This window comes from Epinephelus fuscoguttatus, linkage group LG24, assembly GCF_011397635.1.
Source record: "Epinephelus fuscoguttatus linkage group LG24, E.fuscoguttatus.final_Chr_v1".
In the NCBI taxonomy this organism is placed as follows: domain Eukaryota; kingdom Metazoa; phylum Chordata; class Actinopteri; order Perciformes; family Serranidae; genus Epinephelus; species Epinephelus fuscoguttatus.
The window spans coordinates 5,503,793-5,527,150 of NC_064775.1; the positions used below are offsets into that span (position 1 = coordinate 5,503,793).

Consider the following 23,358-nt stretch of genomic DNA (forward strand, 5'->3'; position numbering starts at 1 on the left):
CAAATCTGGCATTGCAATGATTTGCATTTGGGAAGCGAAGGGTGGAGAGAAAGCTCCCTGTCTCAGTGACTCGAACAAGCATTTGTCTTCAGTAAATTTGTTTAAGTGGCTTAAAAGATCTGTAGAATTCTTTTGATCATCATTACTGTACAGTCTTCACACAGGATATAAGGTGTTGGCCTCTGGGAACTGGTCTGGATTCAGTGTCTTCTTGTAGCAAGAATAGCTGAGAGAAAATGTGTCCTTGCACTGAATTTCAGTTTGGAGAAGACTCTATCTTGTCTCAAACTGAAGAAGCCAGGATTGTATAAAGAAAGAGTTTGGGATTAACTGGAGCACAGACTGTGGGTGAAGCCTCATCACCCAGTATCAGTGTTGGACCTGGTCCTTGACCTGGAGCAGCAGAGAAGGCAACACCGCCGGGGGGAGTGACCAATGAAAGCTCTCTGTTTGCTCATGCTGACCTTTCCTTTCTTTCTTTGAGAGGAGAGATGGAAGCAGGTGACGACATGATCATCGCACGTCTGAATGAATGAACCTGACATCATCTGTTCGAATCCCAAGACAAACATTATTCAATTACTCTGTGGAGTGTTACAGAAAGCTCAAGGTGTCAACCTGGCGTCTAAATTTCCCAGGTCCCAATCTGCTCGAGGATTCTTGTGATGTACCGGTACCCCAGATGTACCCCTAATCCAAGGTGGGGCCTCCTTGGGTCGGTCTTGAACCCTTGACACAGGATCTCTGGGAGTGTCCTGTGGTGTCTGGCACCAGTGCGTTGGCGGCAGATCCATTCAGTCCAGTGGGTTGTGAGGTGGGTTAATGGCACGTGCAGCAGATGCTCATTCAGATTGGGATCTGGGGGATTTGGAGTCCAGGTTGACACTTTGAGGTCTTTGTCACATTCCTTGGGCCTTTAAAACTAATTTATTCATTATTAATTCAGTTATGTTATGAAGAAACAAAGGATGAAGAAGGATGAATAAAAAGAAAAAGTGTAAAGACAGAGAGACACACACAGACGGAGAAGATAAATGAGCTCAAAGAAATAGTCTTCTTCACTTCCTGCCGCTTCCCCATCTTTGTCTCGCTCTCTCTCATACACACAAACACACGCATTCGCGTCAAAGCTCCGCAGACAGTCAGACAACAGGAGTGAGCGGACATTCTTAAACTGGATTCTCTTTGCCCAGCAACTCACACACACACACACACACCTCAATTTATTCTTAACCTTTGCTGTGTTTAGTATTGTACCCTCGGCCACCTTTCCTTCACCCCAACTCCCAAATTCATTCATCTCTCTCTTATTCTCCATCACATGTCTTTGGGGCTGGGGGTGGGGCTGGATATTCGTGGTTATTGGCGAGATGGTGGCCCACCGTCACTCTGTCAACCTCCTGTCTGAGGGATTAGTCGCCACAATGCGGAACAAAGAAAAAGACAGTCTTGGACATGACTTCTGTGTGCCCTTTGATATGCATCCCACGCTTCTTTTTACAGTCTGTGTGTGTGTGTGTGTGTGTGTGTGTGTGTGTGTGTCTTGTGCCCTTTCTTTGAAGTTCAAACTGACCCCAGGATTGTGTGTGTGCGTGTGTGTACATGAGTTCGGCATGTCGTTTTCTGTGCTCGAATGTGTGTGTGTGCGGAGTCAGTGTGGCTCCAGGCCCTCATGCGTCAGAGGGCCTTTCTCTTTCTGTGGCCCCTGAGCAAACATATTAAGAACTACCTTATCACTGCTTATACAGCCAGGGCCACACACACTAAATACAACCCTAAACACACACACACACACACCACATTCACAAAAAGATAGCTTTGACTCCAAACACACAAAGCTCGCCGCCAAACTCCCCAAATGTCACCGATCCATCAAGGAGGAAGAGGAGGGGCTCGGAAGCCTTTCAGGCCAGTTGTTGGTTGACGCCGAGCCATTGGTCAGTCATTCAAGGGTACACTTGGGTTTATAAAGCAAGAATGGTCAAGTGAGTGAGGAAGAGGAACGCATCCGACACGCTGTTGACAAGCCTTCTTTAAGAGGCGCATCCATGGAGAATGAACAGAGCGACTAACTTTGTCATACAGATAGAAAGATTTCACAGGATGCGGAGTTAAGTAGACGAATACCGCTTGGTTGAAAACACAGAAGAAAAGCTTCAAAACTTCTATCGCAACTGAAGAGGTTTCGGGATATTTCAGAATCATTAGAGCTTCAGAGGACAAGAACCTAAAAGAACTCATCAGCAGGCTTTTTCGAGGAATGAGTTGAGCTTGAGAAGAAACAACAACAGTTTGAGAACCTGAACAGCAGAAATCGTCTTGGGACAGAATCCCGAAGCAACGTTCAAGAACTTCCCAAGAAAGTCAATCCACTCTCAGTGACAACAGCTATTCTGCTCTTCTTTTCAAGTGCTCAGTAACAGCCGCCATGCTTTACAGTGCAGCAGCGCTAGTGTCTTTAATGCACGTAGCCCTGACGATGCTGGTGATAGTTGGGATGGGAGTGGAGGCGGCCCCCACTGACAGAGGTAAGCAAGCTGCTGAAGAATCTTGTCAAGGTGCTGCATGGGATGAGTAATGCTGGCAGGTCCAACCACATGACCACACAGATCATTTTCTGTGCACGGGAGCTATGGCTATGGTATGCTTAGGTTCTGGCGACAGCAAACAAACTACAGTCGAACCTCGGTTAAGATCTACCAAATAAAACATTTTCAAGGTAAGGGAAAGATCATGGTGTCCCATCTACCAGCCGAACCGTCCTGTACAAAGGACACATTGCAAGTTGGTGCACATTGATGATGTTTATTGTGGGTAACATAATAAGTCTGTGGAAGGTTCAGCAGTATTTTGAAGGTTCGTGCTGGTCTTTAAAGAGAATTCGCTTATTGAGCCTAGCATCCTAACAGTTCTGTTTATAGAAGACAATCCCAACATGCTAAGGGTCAATGCGAATGCAGAGAGGTGGAAACAAGGTACATCTGAGTTTGTATTCTATACTGAAAATATAATTTATATTGAAAGTAATCATCACGTTAATATCAACGATAAGTACAGTCCTTGCCTTGCCGTTCCATACTTTAGTTTGCCATGCACAGGTAGTGACTAAAGTTCAGCTGTTAAGGAACCAGAACATGCTGATGAGAAGTAGACTACTAGAACAAGACATCAATTAACGAAGACACATTAAACATGGCTTAAAAGAGACGCTTTAAACCACAAGTACACAAATTGGCTTCATTGTATTAAGCAAGATTCACTGACAATGACAGAGGCTTAAAGAAGTTTAGGATTAGGGGAGGTTAAACAGATTTGGCTTGAACTGGACCGTAGCAGAAAGTGACAAATTAGATTTTAACACAAGAAGGAAACTGACAAGAACAAGAGGAGGACTGTAGTCCAGGACGCCTTGGTCCAGCGTGACCTGCTGACATTCTTTTCATTCCTCACAAAACTACACACTCCAGAATCAACAAACTGAGCTGCATTGTTGTGGAACCTCGGACGTCATTATGCACACACATAAACACAATTCATACAACTCTTATGTCACAGCTGAAAGTCCCATAGCAACTCTTCTAGCAACCAGCAAAGCAGTGGAATCCCACCTAAATAGTGTGTGTGTGCGTGGGCCCTGTGCATGCAGGGGCAATACCAGACTAAGAAAAGACTGAGAATCTGAAGACGTCAGCAAATCATGGGAAGTCTTGGCGTTTCCAGGACTACGACCCTTCACTAAGACAACTTACATGACTTATTCTAAAGGGACACTGCATCAAAAATGATTAAGTTCTCCTGCTGTGTTGCTGTAATTCATTTTCCCCAGGCTTTGTGAAACCTCCACATCCTCATCCCAGCCTCACTCATGCATCTGCCACACCAGAGAAGTCCTCAGCACTAAATCCAAGCCAGCACCTTAAACACTGGCCTCCGAGTTCCAAAGCAGCCGGAGTGAGTAGGACGACAAGAATCGCTGACAGAACCACCTCAAGGACTATCACTGTGGGCGTCAGAGCAGAACGACTCAGGCTGAACCCTAAACCCGCCGATCCAGATAAACGAGCTCAGCTGCTGAAGATGATCTCGGCCCTGGAGGAGCTGTACAGGACATTTAACAGCACGCTGAGCTCACGCATCGCCATCAGGCCACGAGGTACGAGCTAGTTATGATGGTATTCTGCAGTCAAAATTGTATGACACATTGCAAAACAAGTTCATATTAATCTGCAATAAGTAAAAACAACCCGGTCCCAGACAAAGCATCTTTACAGGCCCTGACACACCAAGTTGACCACTGGCTCTTGGTCTATGTTAGGCTGTAGGTGAGCATCTGTCGCCCTGGTTTTTAGCGGTGTATCCCACACCGTTGGCACTAGTCAGCCCTTGTTGGCCTTTGTTGGCGTTCTTGTTTTTGGTTGATTCAGCACTCTGAATAAGCATCTGAGTCCTTTTGATTGGCAGTTCAGTTCAGTTCCTTAGCAGCTAACCCAGTAGCCAAAGCATGAGCCGCAGCACACACAGTTACAGTCATAGATGGACGATGCATCCCCATTACTTCTTCTTCTTCTACAGCTAAAATATCCTGGATACGCTGCCATCTTGCTCTGATTACCTCATTTGGCGCCACAGTCCGCACAATAGCACTCACCACGGTATCAAGTTTCATGCGCATACCACCTGTCCGAACAATCGCGAGCAGCACCACGGAAACCTATCGGAAAAAAACACTTGAACATACAGCAGCGTAGTTTGAGTTTTTAGTCTGGCCCATGTCCCATCCACTAACATGGAGAGGATGGGCCTTATGACGTATACAGCAGCCAGCTAGGGAGTTGCATCAGGCAGCCACTGATCGGGGCTACAGTATCCAAATGGATGAGTGCAGGGTGTGATGGGCCCAGAAAAACAGGAAGGCAGAATCAGAAGACTGCAAAAGTCTGTCGGAGGACTAGAAGACAAGGGACAGTATACACATACCTACCTACAATAGAGCTGGAGCAGATCAGATGGTGAAAGTGGTGGGAAAAGGGTGATCGGAGGGCAGGTAGGAGTGGCTGGGTCTGGACGAACTGGGCCGGTTTCTCAAGGAATGATTGGTCTACATAAAGCCAGGACTGAGCCACTGTACTGACCTTCTTCAGGGGCCTTTTCACTGAAGTCTGTTTTGTGTTTCGTTTCAGCAAGCGGCAGAAATTCAGGAAAAAAAACAATAGTGGTGAGTTCATGTAAGACTTTTTTACTCACACATTTCAAAAGGGATATTTTTAATAAGTGGATGAAGGAATACTTGTATAGTGTACATAGAAAAGTGGAACTACAATCAAGAAACAATACAAGGATTCTCGGGTTCTTGGGATTCTTGGTTGCAATAACCACCCTCTCTCCACTCTCCATTCTTGAAGCTTCCTGCTGCCGAAGGCGGGGTGAAGCCCACCACTGAGACCCCAGCAGCAGTCGACAGCACAGCGTCCAGGGCCAGTGCGGATGCTTTCGCCCCAAGTCTGACTGGTCGAAACTTTAAGAAGTCCCTACCGCCGCAGACCAAGAAGACCAACAAAAGAGGTGAAAGAAGAGCCTAGACTCCACCAACCTGTGGTATCTTTACAAAGAATTAAATCAGATTATACACCTGTAGGTATCAAACTGCTGTGAGATCATGTTAGTATTGAAACTAACGCTTTTTTCTGTCTCCAACAGTGTGTTTCTGGAAATACTGCTCCCAGAACTGATCGTCTCTCAGCCACTGCTGCTTTCGCTCCATGCTCTTTTCTTCCTCCGTCCATCCATCATCTATCCATCCATCCATCCTCTGTCCTGGCTCCTATCGGACCTCCGAGTGCTAGGAGACCGTTGCCGAGACATCAGGAAGCCCCCCCACACCGGCGCCAACCTTGACTCTGACCTTTTCGTTCACTCATTAATTAACAAGACTGGCCAATGAATGAAGACGATGTGTGCTCACGGCCGGGCGCATGAACAAACATTCCTGTTAACACTCTGTTTTCCTTACGAGACAGACACATGTCATTTTTGTATGTGTGCGCCAACTTTAAAATAAACGACAAAAACCCCACTGTGACAATAAAGATTGATATTTTATTTTTATACAATTGCACTCTCTTCAGTTGTTCATTGTGCAGCCATTTATATCTGCATATGGAGTCCACCATTTTGTTCCTACGGTAGCCCAAAATGGACAAACCAAACACTGGCTCTAGATGTGGCGCTGCTGCTGGGTCTAGCCACCACCAGGTTTGAACCCAGAAAACCCTCTGGCTGTGAGGTGACAGCGCTAACCACTGCCCCACCATGCCCTCCACTAGAACTCTATAATTATACTATTTGCAGTGTGACTTTACCCAGTGTTATTAGTTCACAGTGCAACAATATGAACAGAGGGACATTCCTCTGGATGTTTCCGTAGTAACTCAGCTGTGTGTGTTTGCTGTCTGGGTGTGCAAACTGTGGGTCATTACATTCAGAGAGTTTCCAACGAGGCCACTATCACTGTCGCCCAGGTGATGAGTGTGTGTGTCTGCACATGCTCGACTGTCTACCTGTGTGCATGTGTTAAATCTACTGAGTTCTGCACATGCAGTTATTAGGGGCCGGGCAGCCTAAGCTCTAAAGTTCAACATTTTGAAAATTCACAACAAATCAACCATATGTGCTACAGATTATTAAACCTATTAAAAATTATGAAGTCCATCACTCTGTTTTTTTCAAAAACTGTAAAACTTCTTAAACCTATCTCCTCCCATAATTTTTGCTCAATTGACACCAAACTTGCTACAGAGCATCTTCAGACTGTCCTACAAAAACAATCCACACAGATTTTTGATTTATTGAAAATTGAGCCTACAGTGCATCACAATGTTTGATGTTCATTAAAAAATGACAAAATTTTGGAGTCATAGTAGATGATGTTTGGAAAATATCAGAATTTTATCTCAAAAACTGAATTTTTTTACAGCATTTTGAATTTCGCTCTCATGTGAACAATTGGAGTCAATGTAAAAATGACATTTTTAAACATCAGTTTTTCACTTATGGAGCCAATAAATCATTGTTACAAACAAATTACCAACATCTCCATGCTGTCTAGATGCAATTTGTGTATTTTCAGATTTTTGTCTTAATACCTGAATTTTTGACAGCCATTTGAAATCTGCCTTTACACACTAACAGCTGCTGTCTTGCACACAGGTGACTGGCTTAGTCAATTTGTGAAGCTACATGTGACATTTCTGTTTGCCAGTTAGCTCAGTGAGATAGAGGATGGTTCTTGGTGTTGAAGATTGTGAGTTCAAGCCTCAGCTTGTGCAACATTTCCACATGAGAAATCTACCTGAACTTTTCATACAGGTCCAGTCCCATGCCAGATGTCCTCAGCTGGAAACACAAGACAATAGTCCTGATGGTGGCGCTACAGCAGCCTCTAAAGTTCAAAACTTTGAACATTCATAACAAATCAACCATATGTGCTACAGCTTTGGAACTTTCACTTTGAAATGTGCTTTTCCATGGCATGGATGGCTCCTGTCTGGCACCCTGATGCTGGCCTTAGTCAATTTGTGAAGCCACACATGAACTGTCACTTGCCAGTTAGCTCAGTGAGATAGAAGACGGACCTCAGTCTCAGAAGTTGAGAGTTCAAGCCTCAGCTAAGGCAGAACGGACATTCTAATGTGAAAGTCCTATGTTCAGGCATCATGCTGTGTGGATTAGAGACTACAAGGTTAAAATAATTATGATCCAGGCAGTTTCACAGAGAGACAAATACTCCTTATCAACACTTTTCCCTGTTATCCCTCGTCTCTTTTCCCTGTTTATTTGGCTTAGCTATCAGTCAATATGCAGAGTCTATCCAATAGCTACTTTTACATTTTAAAAAATGTTTTCATCTTTGTCACCATGGATAATGTTTAGCTTTAAGCTACATCAGACCAGTTTGTTCATAATTGCTAGCAGTTAATGTTATTCTTACTTTCTTGTTCTTGAGTTTTTTCTTTCCTTTGTATATTATGAGTCTGATCACTTCAGCCACCCATCCACAATCTGAAGGGCATGCCGTAATTATATGATGTAACTTCTATGTTGTGATATGCTTTGTTTTAGTGTGTGTGTTGCTCAGAATTGCCTAATTTTGCCTAAAATTGCCCGGCCCCGACCATTGCTGCGCAGCAGCTATAATTTTGAGGTTTGTCTTTACCTGATGACAGCTGTTGTCTGCAGCGCCTCATCGACATCTCACTGTGGCTGTGTCTGCTTTCATTCTCCTCCCTGCGGTATTATTAGGGCCTTTCCAAAACCGGACCCAACCCACTCCCACTCCATTGCGGACTGTAACTCCATTTGTAGTCACCTTCACAGCTGAATGAAGCTTCCTACATCAAGCTGTCGGGGATAAACAGAGCTGACAAGCTTTGGGACAAACTTCCCTTTTGGCAGCGGAAAGAGGAACTGTCATGACTGTTTGTAACCATGGAGAAATGCGCTTCATAATGGAGAGAAATAAAACTATCTCATGTTCCAGGTGAATGATAAAGAGAATGTCAAGGGCCTGTGTTGCTGTCAGATCCTGAGGGAGACTTTGGGTCCAAATCTTCAGATGGCAGCTCTAGCTTCGGTATGGGTACAGTCGACTCTGACCCCATGACCCCCACTGCTCATCAGGGGTGCAAATTCTGGTTCACTTCATTTGATAGCTCTGTAAGCAGTGACAGTGTGGTTTGCCAATTTCTGTGTGTCTGTGGCCATTCAATAAGCTTTTAACCAGGATGTTTAGTAGTGATGTCCAAATGAATCTCCAGTTGTATTTGCTGAACCCACTAGATGGCGACCTTGGCGTGATGAAAAAGGCTCAAGGGATGGCAATGCAGTTTGGTTTCAACCCTTTGTTGAACAAAAAGTGCCAGAGTGGACCCAAAAAATAAAGACAATGGTTCATGAAGCTTCATTTGGCCATTGCTAGTTGAAGCCAAACTGCACTGCCATCCCTTGAGCGTGTCATATTATACACATGTTTTTTGTTGAATAGAAAGAACACTTTGAGAAACAAACAATGCACATAGTGATTAAATCAGTTTAATAAAGATTCTCCCCGGAGAGGATATAAGGCCAGAACACAGCAGGCTGGTGTCACGGTTGCTTTGGTGCAGATAATGCTCATCTCTGCCAAACTGGAAGATGTCTAAAACGTACTCAACCACTTCTGTCCATCAATCAAACAAGCGATTTTAACGAAATAAAGCTGCATTCAAGGGAACAAGAAACAAATTCTGTCCTCTTTTTTTCTGAATTTGGGTTGGGAGATGGTTTCTTCAGAATTACTAAATCATTTATTTAATTGATTAAACCTTAACCTGTAATAAAATACCGAATCAATCAAGATAAAACAACAGGAGGCACAGTTTTTAATCGAGGTGGCTGTTGTATGTCATGAACGCAACTTTTTCACCAGATGGCGGTCAATCACAGAGTCATTACCAGCAGTTAAACCAACCAGCACCGAGGCCTGCCCACACTCAGCCAGTCAGTAACAACAGATACAAAAGAAGCATGTCAAAGACGATCAGAGTATCGTAAATAGTCTCATTGCATCAATATAGAGAGTACACATTCAGTTCAATTAACTATCAATAAATGTACAAGTAGAAAAGGCTCCTAACTGCTTTAACTGTCGGACTTCACTTGACCATTGATTCATCCATCATTACCAGGAATACAGATATTTAGTGAAGCAAATGGACAATGTGGGAGGGTTAGTTGGACTTTCGGAGCAGGAGTACAACACGCAGTGGATCCATTGAACACTTTAAGGGAGGCTGGGCTGATGACAGACTTCCATTTTTGGGAATGCATAGAAGACAGCTGGCAAGTTCTGGGACCAAAATAACCTACAACTCGGCAATTATAAAACCATACCATGACATATTTCATGCTCCAGGTGACTGGTTGTTTTGCCCCTCTGGCAACTAAACTTGTATTTAAGAAGTCCGTCATACTGAAACGACAGTATTTCTTGGTCGGATCAGTCACTTCCATGTTTGTAGGCTAAGCTAACCAACACCTGGCTCTAACTTCATGTTTAGTGTACACACCAGAGTGGTATCCATATTCTCACCTAAAGCCAAGTTCACATTACACGATTTTCACTGCGATTTTGACGTCGCAGAGGATCTTGAGAGCCACCTTGGGTCGGAGGTGAGTCGGCAGATAGTCTGCCCCGACGAGTCCTCTGTGTGAACAAGCCCACGAGCAAGTCGCCCCCTTGACTGCGACTGGGACTGTGTTATGGCACATAATTAGGAGGCCTAGGTGTTCAGTTAGGGGTGGAGTTAGGAAGCAGGGAGAAGCTGATGTTCCACTTGGGGTACTGGGTAGCTCCCCTTCCTAGGAGCTCACACACCTGAAAAGGCGGCGGTTGATTGGAGTCGAGGCTGGCTGCTGGAGACGCCGACAGACTGCCACGCCACATTTCTGCAGAAGATTCCGACAGACATTCAGAAATCCGGAGACAAAATCCACCGATCTGGGAACGCTACTACACACCTCACCTGATCTGGGGTCGCGTTCAACCCCCCCTATAAACTAAAATCACAACAACGCTGCTTGTGCTGGCCCAGCCTGGCCGTCGACCGGAGGGGACGCCCAAAGCGTAGGGTCGGGGTGGCCGCCTACAGTAGCGGTCAGGTCTGATGAAGGGTGAGTAACCCATTTACCCCCTAGACAGCTCAGAGATCTACACACATTAGGTAAGTGAGGCATACGTTCAAGTCCAACTGCACACCACAGGGAAATAACAAAGCTTAGTTAAAGGTTACAGTTACCAGCGTTAGGAGTGTCAGGTAGCGAGTCAGGCATAATGTTAGGTGTCTTGTAACAGACTGGATATCTGGCATGCTAGAAAACTGGAGAAGACTGACACGACTGATAAAGAGCATCAGCCAATGAGAGGCGGGATACGTCCCATGTCAGCACGCAGGAGGATGAAGAAAATGTGATGAGGACAAGACACAGGGTTGCCAGGTCCACTTATTAGCCGCGACTTTGGGCTTGTTTCTAAAGTGGAGTTGCTTATTTGGGCTTGCTCTCTAAACGTCACCTTCCTCTATATATATCTGTCTAATAAGTTATTTAAACGCATGATAGTTGCTTCTTTTGGGCTTGTTTCCACAGCACTGGTTGCTTGTTTCTCTTCCAAGATCTGGCAACACTGACAAGCCGGCAAGCAACAATAATAATGGCAGCATCCACAGGATCACGGGGAGCGCGGTGTGTTTGGACCCAGGATAATAAAGAATATCCATGCCTTTACGATGTGTCGTCTCCAAGTTTGGTGACGTCACCGCGTTATCTGGGGCTCTGTCGGCGAAATCTTGTGGTGTGCACACACAGATTAAAGATTACGATAGTCTCTGTGACACAAAATTAGGATGAAAATAGTGTAATGTGAACTAGGCTTTACTCTTGGCAAGAATGCAAATGAGTGCATTTCCCAAAATGTCAAACCGTTCTTTTGTGCACGCATTAAAGGGCCCTCATGATGGTACAGTGTTTATAATGTTCTGTCATTCCTCACCTGAGTTATTAATATGATAAAATCAAATGGAAAAAACAAGTGTTAACCAAGACCTAATCGTTCGACGACACAATATTAGCTAAACACCGACTGAACGGTTCCTAATGCAGTGATACTGAAGCGTGAGGCTTGTTCACTGTGCTGCTGATTTCATCTTTGCAGTGCACTTGGCCCTGCCATCGTCTGAAAAGTGAAAACCTACAAAAGTTCTACAAGACTACAACAATTACTGGTTGTGATTATTTGTAAAAGGATTAGCATAAAGATACAGTAGACTGTGCAACCCAACCCGTGAGAGCACACACACACACACATGCACACACTGTCGACACACACACTGGAGTTTTAGTAGCCTATCAGTTTGGATGGGCCTAGTCTATAACCTGAAGCTCTTATTCTTCATTTGTCGTGTTTCCTTTTTTAACTATGTCCCACAACTACTTGTACCTCCTACAGATACGCCTGATACATCTCTCCGCAGTTTACTAAAGTCACTTTGCTCCTCTCTGTTTGACGTCTTTCCTCTTCATTTTATTTTATTTGCTTCGCGACATCCAGATAGGCAAAGTGGATCTCCCTCTCAGCGGGGCAGGTGCTGGTGAACTCCTCCTTCTGATAGGCGCTGTTTAAATACCTCCACACCCCCGTCATCTCCGCCGGGATCTCAAAGCCTCTGTATTTCTTGGCGACGACCTGCGAACAGAAAAATGTGAGCATTGGTTGTATCTAAGGGTCCAGCAGGCCAAATATTCTCAACACTTCCAATGAATGTGGACCTTAAGAATGTGTAGTTTAGGCAGCAGGTTGCAGTCAGCCAGGGTGAGCTCGGATCCATCTAGAAAGCTCCTGGAGGACTCAGGCAGGTCTCCTGAGGCGTCTGCATCGATCTCCTCAGGCAGGGGAGTCCTCAGGAAGTCATCGAGACGCCGGAGAGACTTCAGCAAGGCTTTCTCTAAGGCTGCAGATAGAGATACAGCTCCTTGAGTCCATTGTGAGAAATACGAACGTTACATCATGACCTTAAAACCTCAGCTAGCCAGCCCTCACATAGATGCGCTCTCTTTTTCTTACCATCATTGGTGTCTTTCCTTGGGTTCTTGATGTAAGCTGAGAACTTGGCGAACACATCAATGCCCGCCGTGTTGGCTTCACGGTGTCTGGGAGCCAGTCTGGGGTAGCTGAAGGGAAAGACACATTAGAGAAGTCGACTGAATACCAAGCTATTTCTTACATAAATGTGTTTTTTCTGTACCGTGGTGGGATCAGTTTCTCCTCCAGGAACTCCTCGATCTTGTTGACATCAACCTTGACCTCGCCGTTAAAGGTCACAAAAGGAGGGTTGGTTCCTGGAGCGAGGTCCTGCAGGTCCGCTGGCTTCCTGATAACACAAGAAAGGAGACAGATACTCAGACACACTGGAATAAGGACGAAGATGGTATGACCAGTGTTGACATGTTCAGAGTAGGCGTGAGTGCCATATTACCTTTTGAGGTCAACAGTGGTGACGTTGAAGATGACTCCTTTAAGCCACAGGATCATAAAGAGCCTCTGAGAGAATGGACAGTTACCAATGCTCTCGCCATCACTCCCTGCCTACACACACACACACACACACACACACACACACACACAGCAGTGCAGAAATGAGAGAATGCCTTGGAGTGAGTGTCACTGCCTAACATGACCAGGTCTAGCTGATAGGCAGGAGGCAGCATAGTGATCCGACAACTTCACCAGCAAGGGAGTACTTGTGAACTAAGTCAGTTTTATTTCTATGTATATAGAGAGAATATAGAGCAGGTCTAGCACCATACACTTTAATTCAATGTACCGAGAACCAGCAATTCCCCCACTGGCAAGCACCTGGCAACTGTGGCAAGGACAAACTTCCTTTTAATGGGCAGACACCTCAAACAGAACCAGGCTCTAGGTGGGTGGCCTATTGCCTCAACTGGTAAAAAGCACCAGGATGTCTATAATATTTCAGGGTCTCAGGCATGTTATGTCCACTCACGTTCTCATCTCTCGCCTCTCACAGATTCCCAATTCTCCTCATCATCTTCCCTTTCTCCCAGTATATAGGACTACAGTATACATCAGTGGATATGGATGATTATCAGAATATGAGCCCCTAACTGAGCTTGGTTAATCTAACTGATCATGTTTTTTACAGAGCCAGAAATGCTAGTATTAATACAGTTCTAAGAGCACAATAAATACTTACAAGTTACACAAGTTGACCCAACACAATCATATTTATTTAAATAAATTCATTTTATTTTTACTTATAAAAATATTTGTTCCACAATTGTCATTTATTTTAGAATTGGGAATGTGGAGTCGGAAAATGCATTTGTTCAATTTCAATCATTTAGGCTATTTTGAATTGGGGGGCACAGTTTGTGTTTTTCAGGAATTGGGGGGGACATGTCCCCCCCCACCCCCGGGATCTGCACCCATGACCAAAACCTCTCACAGCATCCACTGGAAGAGATCAAAATCATGGAGCAGGATACCAGAGACCATCTTTGCTTCCTGTCTCTCAACATACTCTCTCAAAGCGTAATTGCACCTTGAATTAATGTTATTCACGAAAGAGCTTTCCTGTAGCACTGGTGTCACATCTCGTCTTGTGGTAGACGAGTGACTAATGTAACAATAAAGGCAGCTTTATTATGACCGCAAGCTTTCCTAACCATGGCCATCCCTCGTCTATAGCTACCACGCATGGACTAGTGTATTGAAAGGCACTGACAATGACTTTGTCGCTATTAGAAAAGGGTTTTCAGTATCACTTACCTTTACAAACAGCTCAATGGTCGGGAAGCCTAACTTCTTAACTGCAATGTCACACCAGGACATGGTGGTCAATTCAGTTCAGCATTGAGTGAAAGCTCACACTGACAGTCATCGTACCCCGGTAACAAAAACCAGACCCAAACGTGAGGCTTTCAACTCAGGAAAAATCGAGAATAATCCATGTTTAGTTCATCCAGAGCATTCCTGTTATCACCCAGCAACACCATGATCGCCACGAAGCAGCACCATGTCTGTCATCAGTCTGCTTTCTCTGGAATGTCGGAGTCGCTTCCACATACAATCGCTCTTTGTCAGAATAAATATCAAAGACTGTCTCATGGGAAAATGTGTGTTAACCAGTCGGTGCCAGCATAAAGAGTCTGTTCACGCAAAATATGAGAATAAAAAAACTAGGCACTGACAACAAACAAGCTAGCACCTTAGTGGTTCATCAACTAGCTCTGTAAAAACCTAACGTCACCCAGCAGCTTCTAGCACTTCCAACCATGCATGACTATGTGCCAGGCCATAACCGTAACAAACGTAATAATCTGACATGGGGTTAGTGGTTGTGTGAAGTTGGAGGGTGGAAAACAGTGTTGGGTGTGGGTGGCAGTGGAATCTCTGCTCCATCACAAACACAATGTGTCCAGTGTGAGTGTGTGTAGCAGTAGGAATGGAAAGATCTTTTTCACACCCACAGCAGCTGAGATGCCTCTTTTGTTTTCTCGCTTTTACATCTGCTATGTGATTGCTATGCTGCTATGTGGTACACCCTGGACAGGTACCAGACTATCACAGGGCAGACGCATAGAGACAGACAACTATTCACACTCACATTCACACCTACGGACAATTTAGAGTCACCAATTAACCTGCATGTCTTTGGACTGTGGGAGGAAGCTGGAGCACCTGGAGGAAACCCACGCTGACACGGGGAGAAGATGCAAACTCTGCACAGAAGTGCTCCCCAACCCTGGGTTCAAACCAGGAACCATCTTGCTGGAGGTTATACAAGTGAGATGAGACTCCTCTGACAATTTTACGAACAACAAAATCCCATGACTTTTCCAAAATTCTAAGGATTTTATGAATTCCATGTCTTTCCCAGGCCTGGAAAACTAGTTTGTGGGGTTTTCCACGGCCAAGGAACCCTAAAAAGTGTTCTCATTTCTGGGAATTAAGTCATTGTTTCCTTATTACATTGCCCCTTTTACACTGCCAGATTTTCAGTGAATGTTGGGCCGTTTTGCCGGCAAGCTGCGCGCGTTTAGACACACAGAACCGTATTGGCGAGTTGATCCAAGGTGCCCAATTTTCCGCCTTGTAGGGTAGACATATTGGCGGAACCTTTTAGTTTAAACAGGGGCTGTTGAAGACTTGTGGGAGGAGCTGATGATGACGCCGCATGTGCGAGCCACTGGCGGTGGATAAACAGGAAACAGCTGATAGCAGGAATTAGTGAGCAGCTAGTAGCAAGAGGGAAACACAAACCTGACAGACACTGTAAAGATGAGCAACTGGGGAGACAAGGAATTGCGCGCCCTCCTTGGCCTTGCAAACGAAGAGGCCATTAACCGTCAGATGACGGGGACGGTGAAGAACGGGCCGACTTACGAGAGAATCGCTGAAGGACTAACCAGCCGCGGCTTCCCTCCCACGTCACTGTTTACGTCACATTCTGAGCTACATGTTTTGTTACCTGCTGACGCCCCCCATTGCCCCGGAAAACTTACTCTTCAATTTTGTTTTTATACTGCCAATGCTGAACAAAGACTGATTGGGCTTTCCTGCAAATTTGCACAACTCCTGTTTAAAAAGGGCTCATGATTGGCTCTAGGAGTCCATCCCTCTGTCTGACAGAAGGGTCAGAGTCTTTCTCAAATATCAAATTTATCTGCATTCTCTTTAACTTCATCGATTGAATATCAGCATTGGCCTTCGAGTCCACCATTTGAAATGGTTTCCTAAGACAAGGAAAAGCTTCACAAAAAGAGTGAAAGAAATAAAGCAAATTAAGAACGCTGGTCACCTTTAATTTTATATATAACAAGATCAAATTCATACATTTAATCCAATATGTCTAATGAGCTAAATCGCAGAAAGTAGCCCCGTGCAAAAGTCCCATAATGGCTGTTTACGTCATTCAAGCTCTCAGGGAGAGGGGCCCAGCAGGTGGTGAGGCTGAGCATGAGTGTACAAGTAGACGGGACAGCTCGGGTCAATGGATCAGCAGTGCTCACATGTATCAGAAACCCAGTAAACTTTTATCAGTTAAACCTTGGTCCTTCTTGGTGGTGTTTCTCAGCTGTCAATATAATGTGCATGTGGTTTCCAGTTTGAGGTGAGTATGTGTTGTTTGCAGCAGCACTGTGCCTCGAGCTCTCGGCACCAAACAGCAGGCTAATCAGCTTACGGAGTGAGAATGTAGAGATTAACACTGTATGCACTGCTATTCAGTCATCGCTGCCCTTAAACAAGCTCCCGGGTGTCAGGAAAGACAGAAAAGACAGAGGCAGATAAATAAATATGCTGTATTTTCACTCCAGATTTACAATAGTTCCTCTGGTGTTTTTCTGGCTGGTTGGCCCTCTGTCTCAGTGCGGGGTGAATAAAGCCACTCTAGATTGTGCACCTTGACTGCTTTTGAGCCCAAGGATGCTTGAACCTTTCCATGATCTTTCCATCTACCTCAGTGTGTGCTGCCAACGGAGTCTCTGACAAAGAACGCTGTTGTTTGACCGTGAGCTCCCATGGAGAGCAAGCTTGGAGTGCGTATTAGTGCATTTTTTCTTGGCGTTAAACCTCTCTGCTGGCTGTCAGAACGCTGCCCTCCTTTATTCTTATCTCAGCTAGGAATGTGCTGAACCGGAGAGCCATACTGACCTCTGTGTACAGGTTAAGATGACACACACTCACCAGTGTTAATTAAAGTTTAATCAAACACACACACACACACACACAAAAAGCAAAAAACTAGCCACCATAATCACTATGACCTTCAGCCCACATTTCTAACAAGTATATTGTATTTCTTAACTTCTACAATGATGGTAGAGTACAGGGTGCTGCTGCTATTTTGTTGACAATCTTAAGAATTGCATGCGTGGAGCAATGTTGGCTACCATTCCTGATGGATTAGGATATCAGTGTCTTAATGGGATAAGGTAAGCAGATCAAGATGGGGTTTCTCTGTCATTTGCTCTCTCTCTCTCTGTCACACACACACAATGTGCCGAGGAGCGCAGCATCTATGCCAGGCGACTACTTCACACAGTAACTGTCAAGTTTCCTTGAAGTCTTTTGGCTTCAGTTACAGCAGCTCAACAGCACCTCTCAAACAGGAAACATCTATTTCCAGACAAGTTCATGCCAGTTTTCTTAATATAAGTGAACATTTAGGGCAGCAATATAGGGACTTGGGTTGGGAAACAGAGGGTTGCAGGTTCAAGTCTCCATCTGGACCAAATGTGGAGCATGGACTGGTAGCTAGAGAGGTGCCAGTTCACCTCCTGCAAGGCACCAAACCCTTAACTGCTCAGGATGCCTGGATTTATGGGTCTTGTTTGTGCATGTGTGTGTATTTCGGGGATTGATAAAGTATACACAATTAGATTAAATCATTATTTATGCGATAGTATATGTGGCACGCCTTTAATTTTTCATTTGTGTCTGATGGTTTCGTTTCAAGTGCTGCTGTTAAAATGAGCTCCTGGCAACAAGTTCAGTGGTATTGTGAATTTCTTACTCCTTCACCCTGAAAACTAGCAACAGTGAAGCAGCAATGCTTGGAACTGGATACTTGAATTTTACGTGGATGTCGTCAGAAAAAAGTAGCGCATGCGGCCAGCTAACAAAAACTTACTGCAAGAAGATGTAAAAAAAAAAGACGTATAATATTGAGTTTAAATTGTTAGGGTGTCTTTTGTGTCGCTTTGTTCTGACTTTGCTAGCCTTATGAGTCGTTGCTCCTCTTTCCCAACAGGCGTGCCACAGGACTGCCTCCTTAGGCTTAGGCCCCATAGCCAAAATGGCTTGGCTCAACAGCAGCTTTAATCCAGCATTCGTCTTTGCCAGAGTCAGTCAGTCTCCTAATGAATGATGCTCCTAAAGTGGAAGTGCAAGCAAGTGGAACATTTTGATGTATGGCTTGTGTTCTCAGTCAATATACACAGAGCTCCATAAGGTCATTTATGGTACTAGATGCTTTGAAACCATCATGGTCTGTTACCTTAAATGAGGAACCATGAAGGAACCCTTGTTTTTCTCAGAGTATAAGAAGAGTTCCTCACTCAGGGTAGACATAGAGTATGTGTACAGTGGTTCATGTGGTTCATTACCTTGACATAAAGTGAGATCTCGTAGTCCTGGTCTTGGGGTGTTGCTCTGTTCCTGTGCTCAGGAGGCAAAGGGCTCCCCACCCTCCTATGGGAGATCAGTTTCACCTCCTCTTTTCTCTCCTCAATCATCTCTTCCCGCTGGGGGATGTATGAATGGCCATCCTCCAACAGCACCACCCGCTTTTTCTTCACCTGCTCATCCCTCTTTTTGGGCAGGGATTCATTTTTAATCACTGACTTCAGCTCTTTTATCCAGTCCTCCTTCTTTGGAGGACTTTTCTCCTCTGGTGATGTTTCCCTCTTCGGCCATTCTTTTCGTCCCCTCTCGGGTTCCCAGATGTCTTTTTTCACAGGCTTCAGTTCTTTCCTCCAGTCTTTTATTTGTGGTTCTCCCTCTTCCTCGCATTGAACTTTTTTAATCCAGTCATTATCTTTTCTCCTGGGTGACAGCACTCTTGTCGTTCCACATTCTTCTTTCCTGAGTGGCTGTGGTTCAGGACTCAAAATTCCATTCTCCATTGCTTGCTTCAGTCCTTTAACTCTTCCATTGATATCCAGCTCTACCTCTCTGTTGTCATCTTTTGGCTTCTCGTCCCTCTCTACCTCTCCTTTTTCATTTTTCTGTTCCTCATTCTCCTTACCAAGTTCAAGCTTCTGTTCTTGCAGTTCTTGATGCTCTCCATCCTTTGTCTCAGCTATGTTGGTTTCACAGGGGGCTGTAATGGCGGCAGGCTTTTGTTCTTCAAGTTCTCTCCTCTGGCTCTCCTCTTCCTCTTCAATCTCATCATCTAAAACAGTCACAGGCTCTTCTGCCATCTCTACCTCGCCCTCCATTGTTTCTTCTTCTTCTTCTTCTTCTTTTTCTGCTCCTCCTCCCTTCTGATCTTCTACAAGGACCTGCTCTCTCAGTTTTTCTCCCCAATCTGTTCCTACTTCTCTGAGCATCTGTGAAAGATCTTCTTGCAAGACATTACCCTCCTCTGTTGTGGACTCGTTCTCCTCTGATGTCCCCTCACCTACTGACTGATTAGGTTCAACTTCACCCCCTTCCTCCAGTTCAAAGGCCTCCTCCACCTGGTCCAAATCTTTTTGTGTGTCTAAAAGTACCTCCTCCACACACTGCTGTACAGGTTCTTGGAGATCTACCTTAGCCTGGTTTGTAACTTGAACAATATTCTCTCGCATTTCTAGATCTCCTGATTGTCTGTGCTCTTCCTCACCTACTGACTCTCTAATAACGTTATCGCCTGTCTTCCCATCCTCCTCCGCACTCTGTCCTCCCCCACCCATCAATGATAGAGTATTAACCTCAACCTGTCGGACTGACTTTTCCTCTTGCTCCTTCTGGTTGATCCCTACCACCCGCGTTTCCTCAATCCCTACTTCTGTTTGTGGCTGTTCCTCAGAGGCTTCAGAGGCAAAGTCTGGTGTCTCACCATTCTGTTTTGCTTCACCCTCTATGTCTTGAACATTATCAGAGGTTGACATTGAGTCTTCCACAAATTCTGTGCTTCCCTCAGCCTCAGCCTTTGCCTCTATGACATCCTTCTGTTGCCATGTGATGTTATTATTAACAGACTCAACTTCCTGTTTGCTGGGTTGTGAGTTGTCCTTCTCATCAGTGTTTTTCGTTTCCTCTCCGTTCTCGCTGGTTAATTGATCGGTTTGATTGGCCACCGCTTTGATTGTGTCAGTTGCATCAAAGGTTATGGTACTGTTGCCAACAGCTGAGGTTTGGTATAGATCATCTTGATTGTTGGCTTGTTCTTTCGTCCAAATGGCAACAGGGGTCACATCTATTGTTGGATCCCCAAAGCTTTCTGTTACGTCAACATTAGTGGGTAGAGTAACAACCTCTGCTTTGTCTGTGTCTTCTGTAGACACCTGTGTATCCTCTCCTGCCTCTTCTACCAGAGAATCCTGAACATGCTCTCCATCATCCCAACTGGACACTACCTTTACCAACCCATTGTCTTTGTCACTGGTCTCGTCCTCTGTGAGCTCTGTTGCTGAACTTGCTGTCACTGCCTCTTGTTTAATTTCTTCACCTTCCCTGCTGTCTTCATTTTGTTCATTGCTGTCTAATATCTGCTCTTGACCTTTCTTATCCTCTATCAATGCTGCCTCTGTGTCTTTTGACTCTTGCTCTCCCTTGCCCTCACCGTCTGTCTCTCTTGTCTGTTCTATCATGTCATACTCTTCATCCACCAGTTCTGCTCCTTCCTCAGAGTTTTCCTCCAGTCTTTCACCTCCTTCCTCCCCCTCTTGTATTACTCCATTTTGTAACAGCGCCACTTGGATAATCCCCACTTCGTCCCTTTCACTCTGCTCTGTGCTCTCTCCTTCGACTTCCCCCTCTTCTGCTTCAGCCATCATCAAAACATCCTCCCCTACTTCCTCAGCTAGTTCCACCTCCTCATCTTCCTCTTCTCCTTCCTCGTCCTCTCTTCCTCTCTGGGTATCTGGGTCTGAACAAATACCTAGCGGGCCATGGACAATGGCGCCATTTGGCAGATCTGAGTTTGGGCAAGAGCCTGACTGAGCCATTGGGAAAGTTTGAGGGAATGATGGGGGACTTACTCAGGAATCAGCGTACAGTTCGGTTTGTGTCCAAAATTCCTGAAACAGCCAAAGATAGATTTTAGAAGTACAAAGACTTAGATTGCAGAATGGTTCCAGTTTACAGGTTAGGTCAAAAAGTAAATCTCAGTGTGCTTCTGATAACGCCAGGCTTCCAAAGATTGTACAATGAACCTAGTATTCCAGAAAGTATTCAAAAACAATCAGGTGTCTCTGATGTTCCAAGGCAAGGGACTAGGAGTATGTAAAAAGTGTCACGAAGGTCACAAAAGGACTCAAATCCTGTAATAGCTTCCAAGTTCTGCTGTGAAGAACGATTTCCAGATGAGTCCAGGTTTCCAAAGTGCTTCTGAGATGGATCTCAGAGTGTTTTCAAAGCCTTGAAGATTGTTAAAGTCCTGTAAGATTCCCAGAAAGTTCCAAATTTCCAGGCAAAGGAAAGAAAATCCAGATTCTGAGATTTACCTCCACGGAACATAAGACAACGTATATTATTAAGGTGTACAGATTTAGGGTTTGCAGGTACACACTCTTCTTACTCTTTGCTTGTGGCGACTGTATTCGAAGTAGTACTTCACCCTCAGCACAGTTAGACATCAATAAATACGATCTCTCTCTTTCTCTCTCTCTCTCTCTCTCTCTCTCTCTCTCCAGAGGATTAAAGGGAGGCTGATCCCCACATGACCAGGAGCTTAAACCCCTCTGCCACCCTGGGACCAGCACCACTTGAGTTGAACACACACACACTACCTGTTGGAGCCACAATACCATTCTTTGTATTTGTTTTCATTCATGTTTAACTAATAGTGACAACATGTAAGTGGATGCACCACTCTCAACTTTATGACAACGCAGCAATATTAAAGGACACATCCACCCTTTTCATCTCTTTTGACAGGGATCCTCAGTAGTATGGAACATTTATCAGAGCTTTTGAGCATTGTGTGGAGAGCAATGCAAGCAATAAAGGTGATTGTTTGTATTTGTTGGATAAATACACATGAGGCCAGCCAAAGCAGCTAGTGCGTAGCTGTCAGCATATGGCTCTCCACAGAGGCTACGCTATGGCTGAGCATCTATTAGAAGAACACTTTGGGAATTAAGACAAAATCACTGCAGCTTACATTTAGAAAGTCCTCAGCTGGCCAGTCATGAAACCTGAAGACATCATATCTCTTCAAGCGCATGCACTCTTTTTGCATGACTGTTGTAATGCAATGGAGGATGTGCAATACATGAGAGAACTGGATATGCCAGCGAATATGAGAGCAGTGATTCTGAAGCTTCCACACAAGCTAAAGAGAAAGAAGGAGGGCATATGCATGTGAGATAGTGGATAAATTCAATCACGATATTGTCACATTCATAGTGCATCAAGTCAAAACAGTGTCTGACCCAATCTTTGGGGACATTCAAAAACACAACTCATGAACAAAAAAAAAATCCAAACCAAGATTTAAGGGAGACAGTTTTGCAACCTCTGGAACTTCCATTGAGCAAACTGTTATCCATCATGGATAATCCTGACCACCCAGCGCAGTCTCAGCCCTCTATCCTCTAGCTTAATAGTTACATTACAGCCATTTGTTTGCACTGCTGGTAATAACCAATAGAGTGTGCCAGTAAACCTGGAACTCCGTTAGCGCTTTTAGCACTTCCGGTTCTCTCGTCTAAAAGTCAACACGTTTTTTGAATGGGATTTTGGTAACATGCCTCAAATAAGGTCTGTGGTAAACAAAAGCTTAGCAAGTTTCAGGTTTTGTTCTACGACATAAAACACATCAGTAAATTCCCTACTTGTAAATTTTGAAGCTTTTACGTGTCGTAAAAAAGGCGGTTGCTATGCTAAGAAGATGCTCAATACGACTACAAACCCTGTCGGGGACATTAAACGTCATCACCCCTGAACAGGCGAGAGTGCTGGCAGTCCGCCATTACAGCTTCTTATTTAGCTTAAACAGTCCGATTTCTCCATTATACAATGTTTCTAAAATAAAGCGGCTGAAATCAGTTGAAAGCTTAGTGGCGGTGACGTCAAGAGTCATGCGAACGTTG

General features: G+C 44.7%; 2 protein-coding genes across 3 annotated transcripts; one reads left to right on the top strand and one right to left on the bottom strand.

Moving 5' to 3' along the window:
• The first annotated feature begins 2,235 nt into the window (after positions 1-2,235).
• urp2 (urotensin II-related peptide) lies at positions 2,236-6,065 on the top strand. Its single transcript, XM_049569952.1, has 5 exons — positions 2,236-2,528; positions 3,827-4,153; positions 5,181-5,215; positions 5,403-5,562; positions 5,698-6,065. Exons 1-5 carry the CDS (start codon positions 2,429-2,431, stop codon positions 5,727-5,729), a joined length of 654 nt encoding a protein of 217 aa, XP_049425909.1. The 5' UTR covers positions 2,236-2,428; the 3' UTR covers positions 5,730-6,065.
• Positions 6,066-9,081: 3,016 nt separating this feature from the next.
• LOC125884771 (chloride intracellular channel protein 4) lies at positions 9,082-21,787 on the bottom strand. 2 transcript variants are annotated; one of them, XM_049569951.1, is made up of 6 exons: positions 18,724-21,787; positions 13,068-13,177; positions 12,837-12,962; positions 12,656-12,762; positions 12,361-12,542; positions 9,082-12,277 (listed from the first exon to the last, which is right to left on the bottom strand). In XM_049569951.1, exons 1-6 carry the CDS (start codon positions 21,268-21,270, stop codon positions 12,116-12,118), a joined length of 3,234 nt encoding a protein of 1,077 aa, XP_049425908.1. In that variant the 5' UTR covers positions 21,271-21,787; the 3' UTR covers positions 9,082-12,115. The 2 variants fall into 2 exon arrangements, with proteins under 2 accessions (XP_049425908.1, XP_049425907.1); XM_049569950.1 differs by lacking the exon at positions 18,724-21,787 and adding an exon at positions 14,384-14,902.
• Between the last annotated feature and the right edge of the window lie 1,571 nt (positions 21,788-23,358).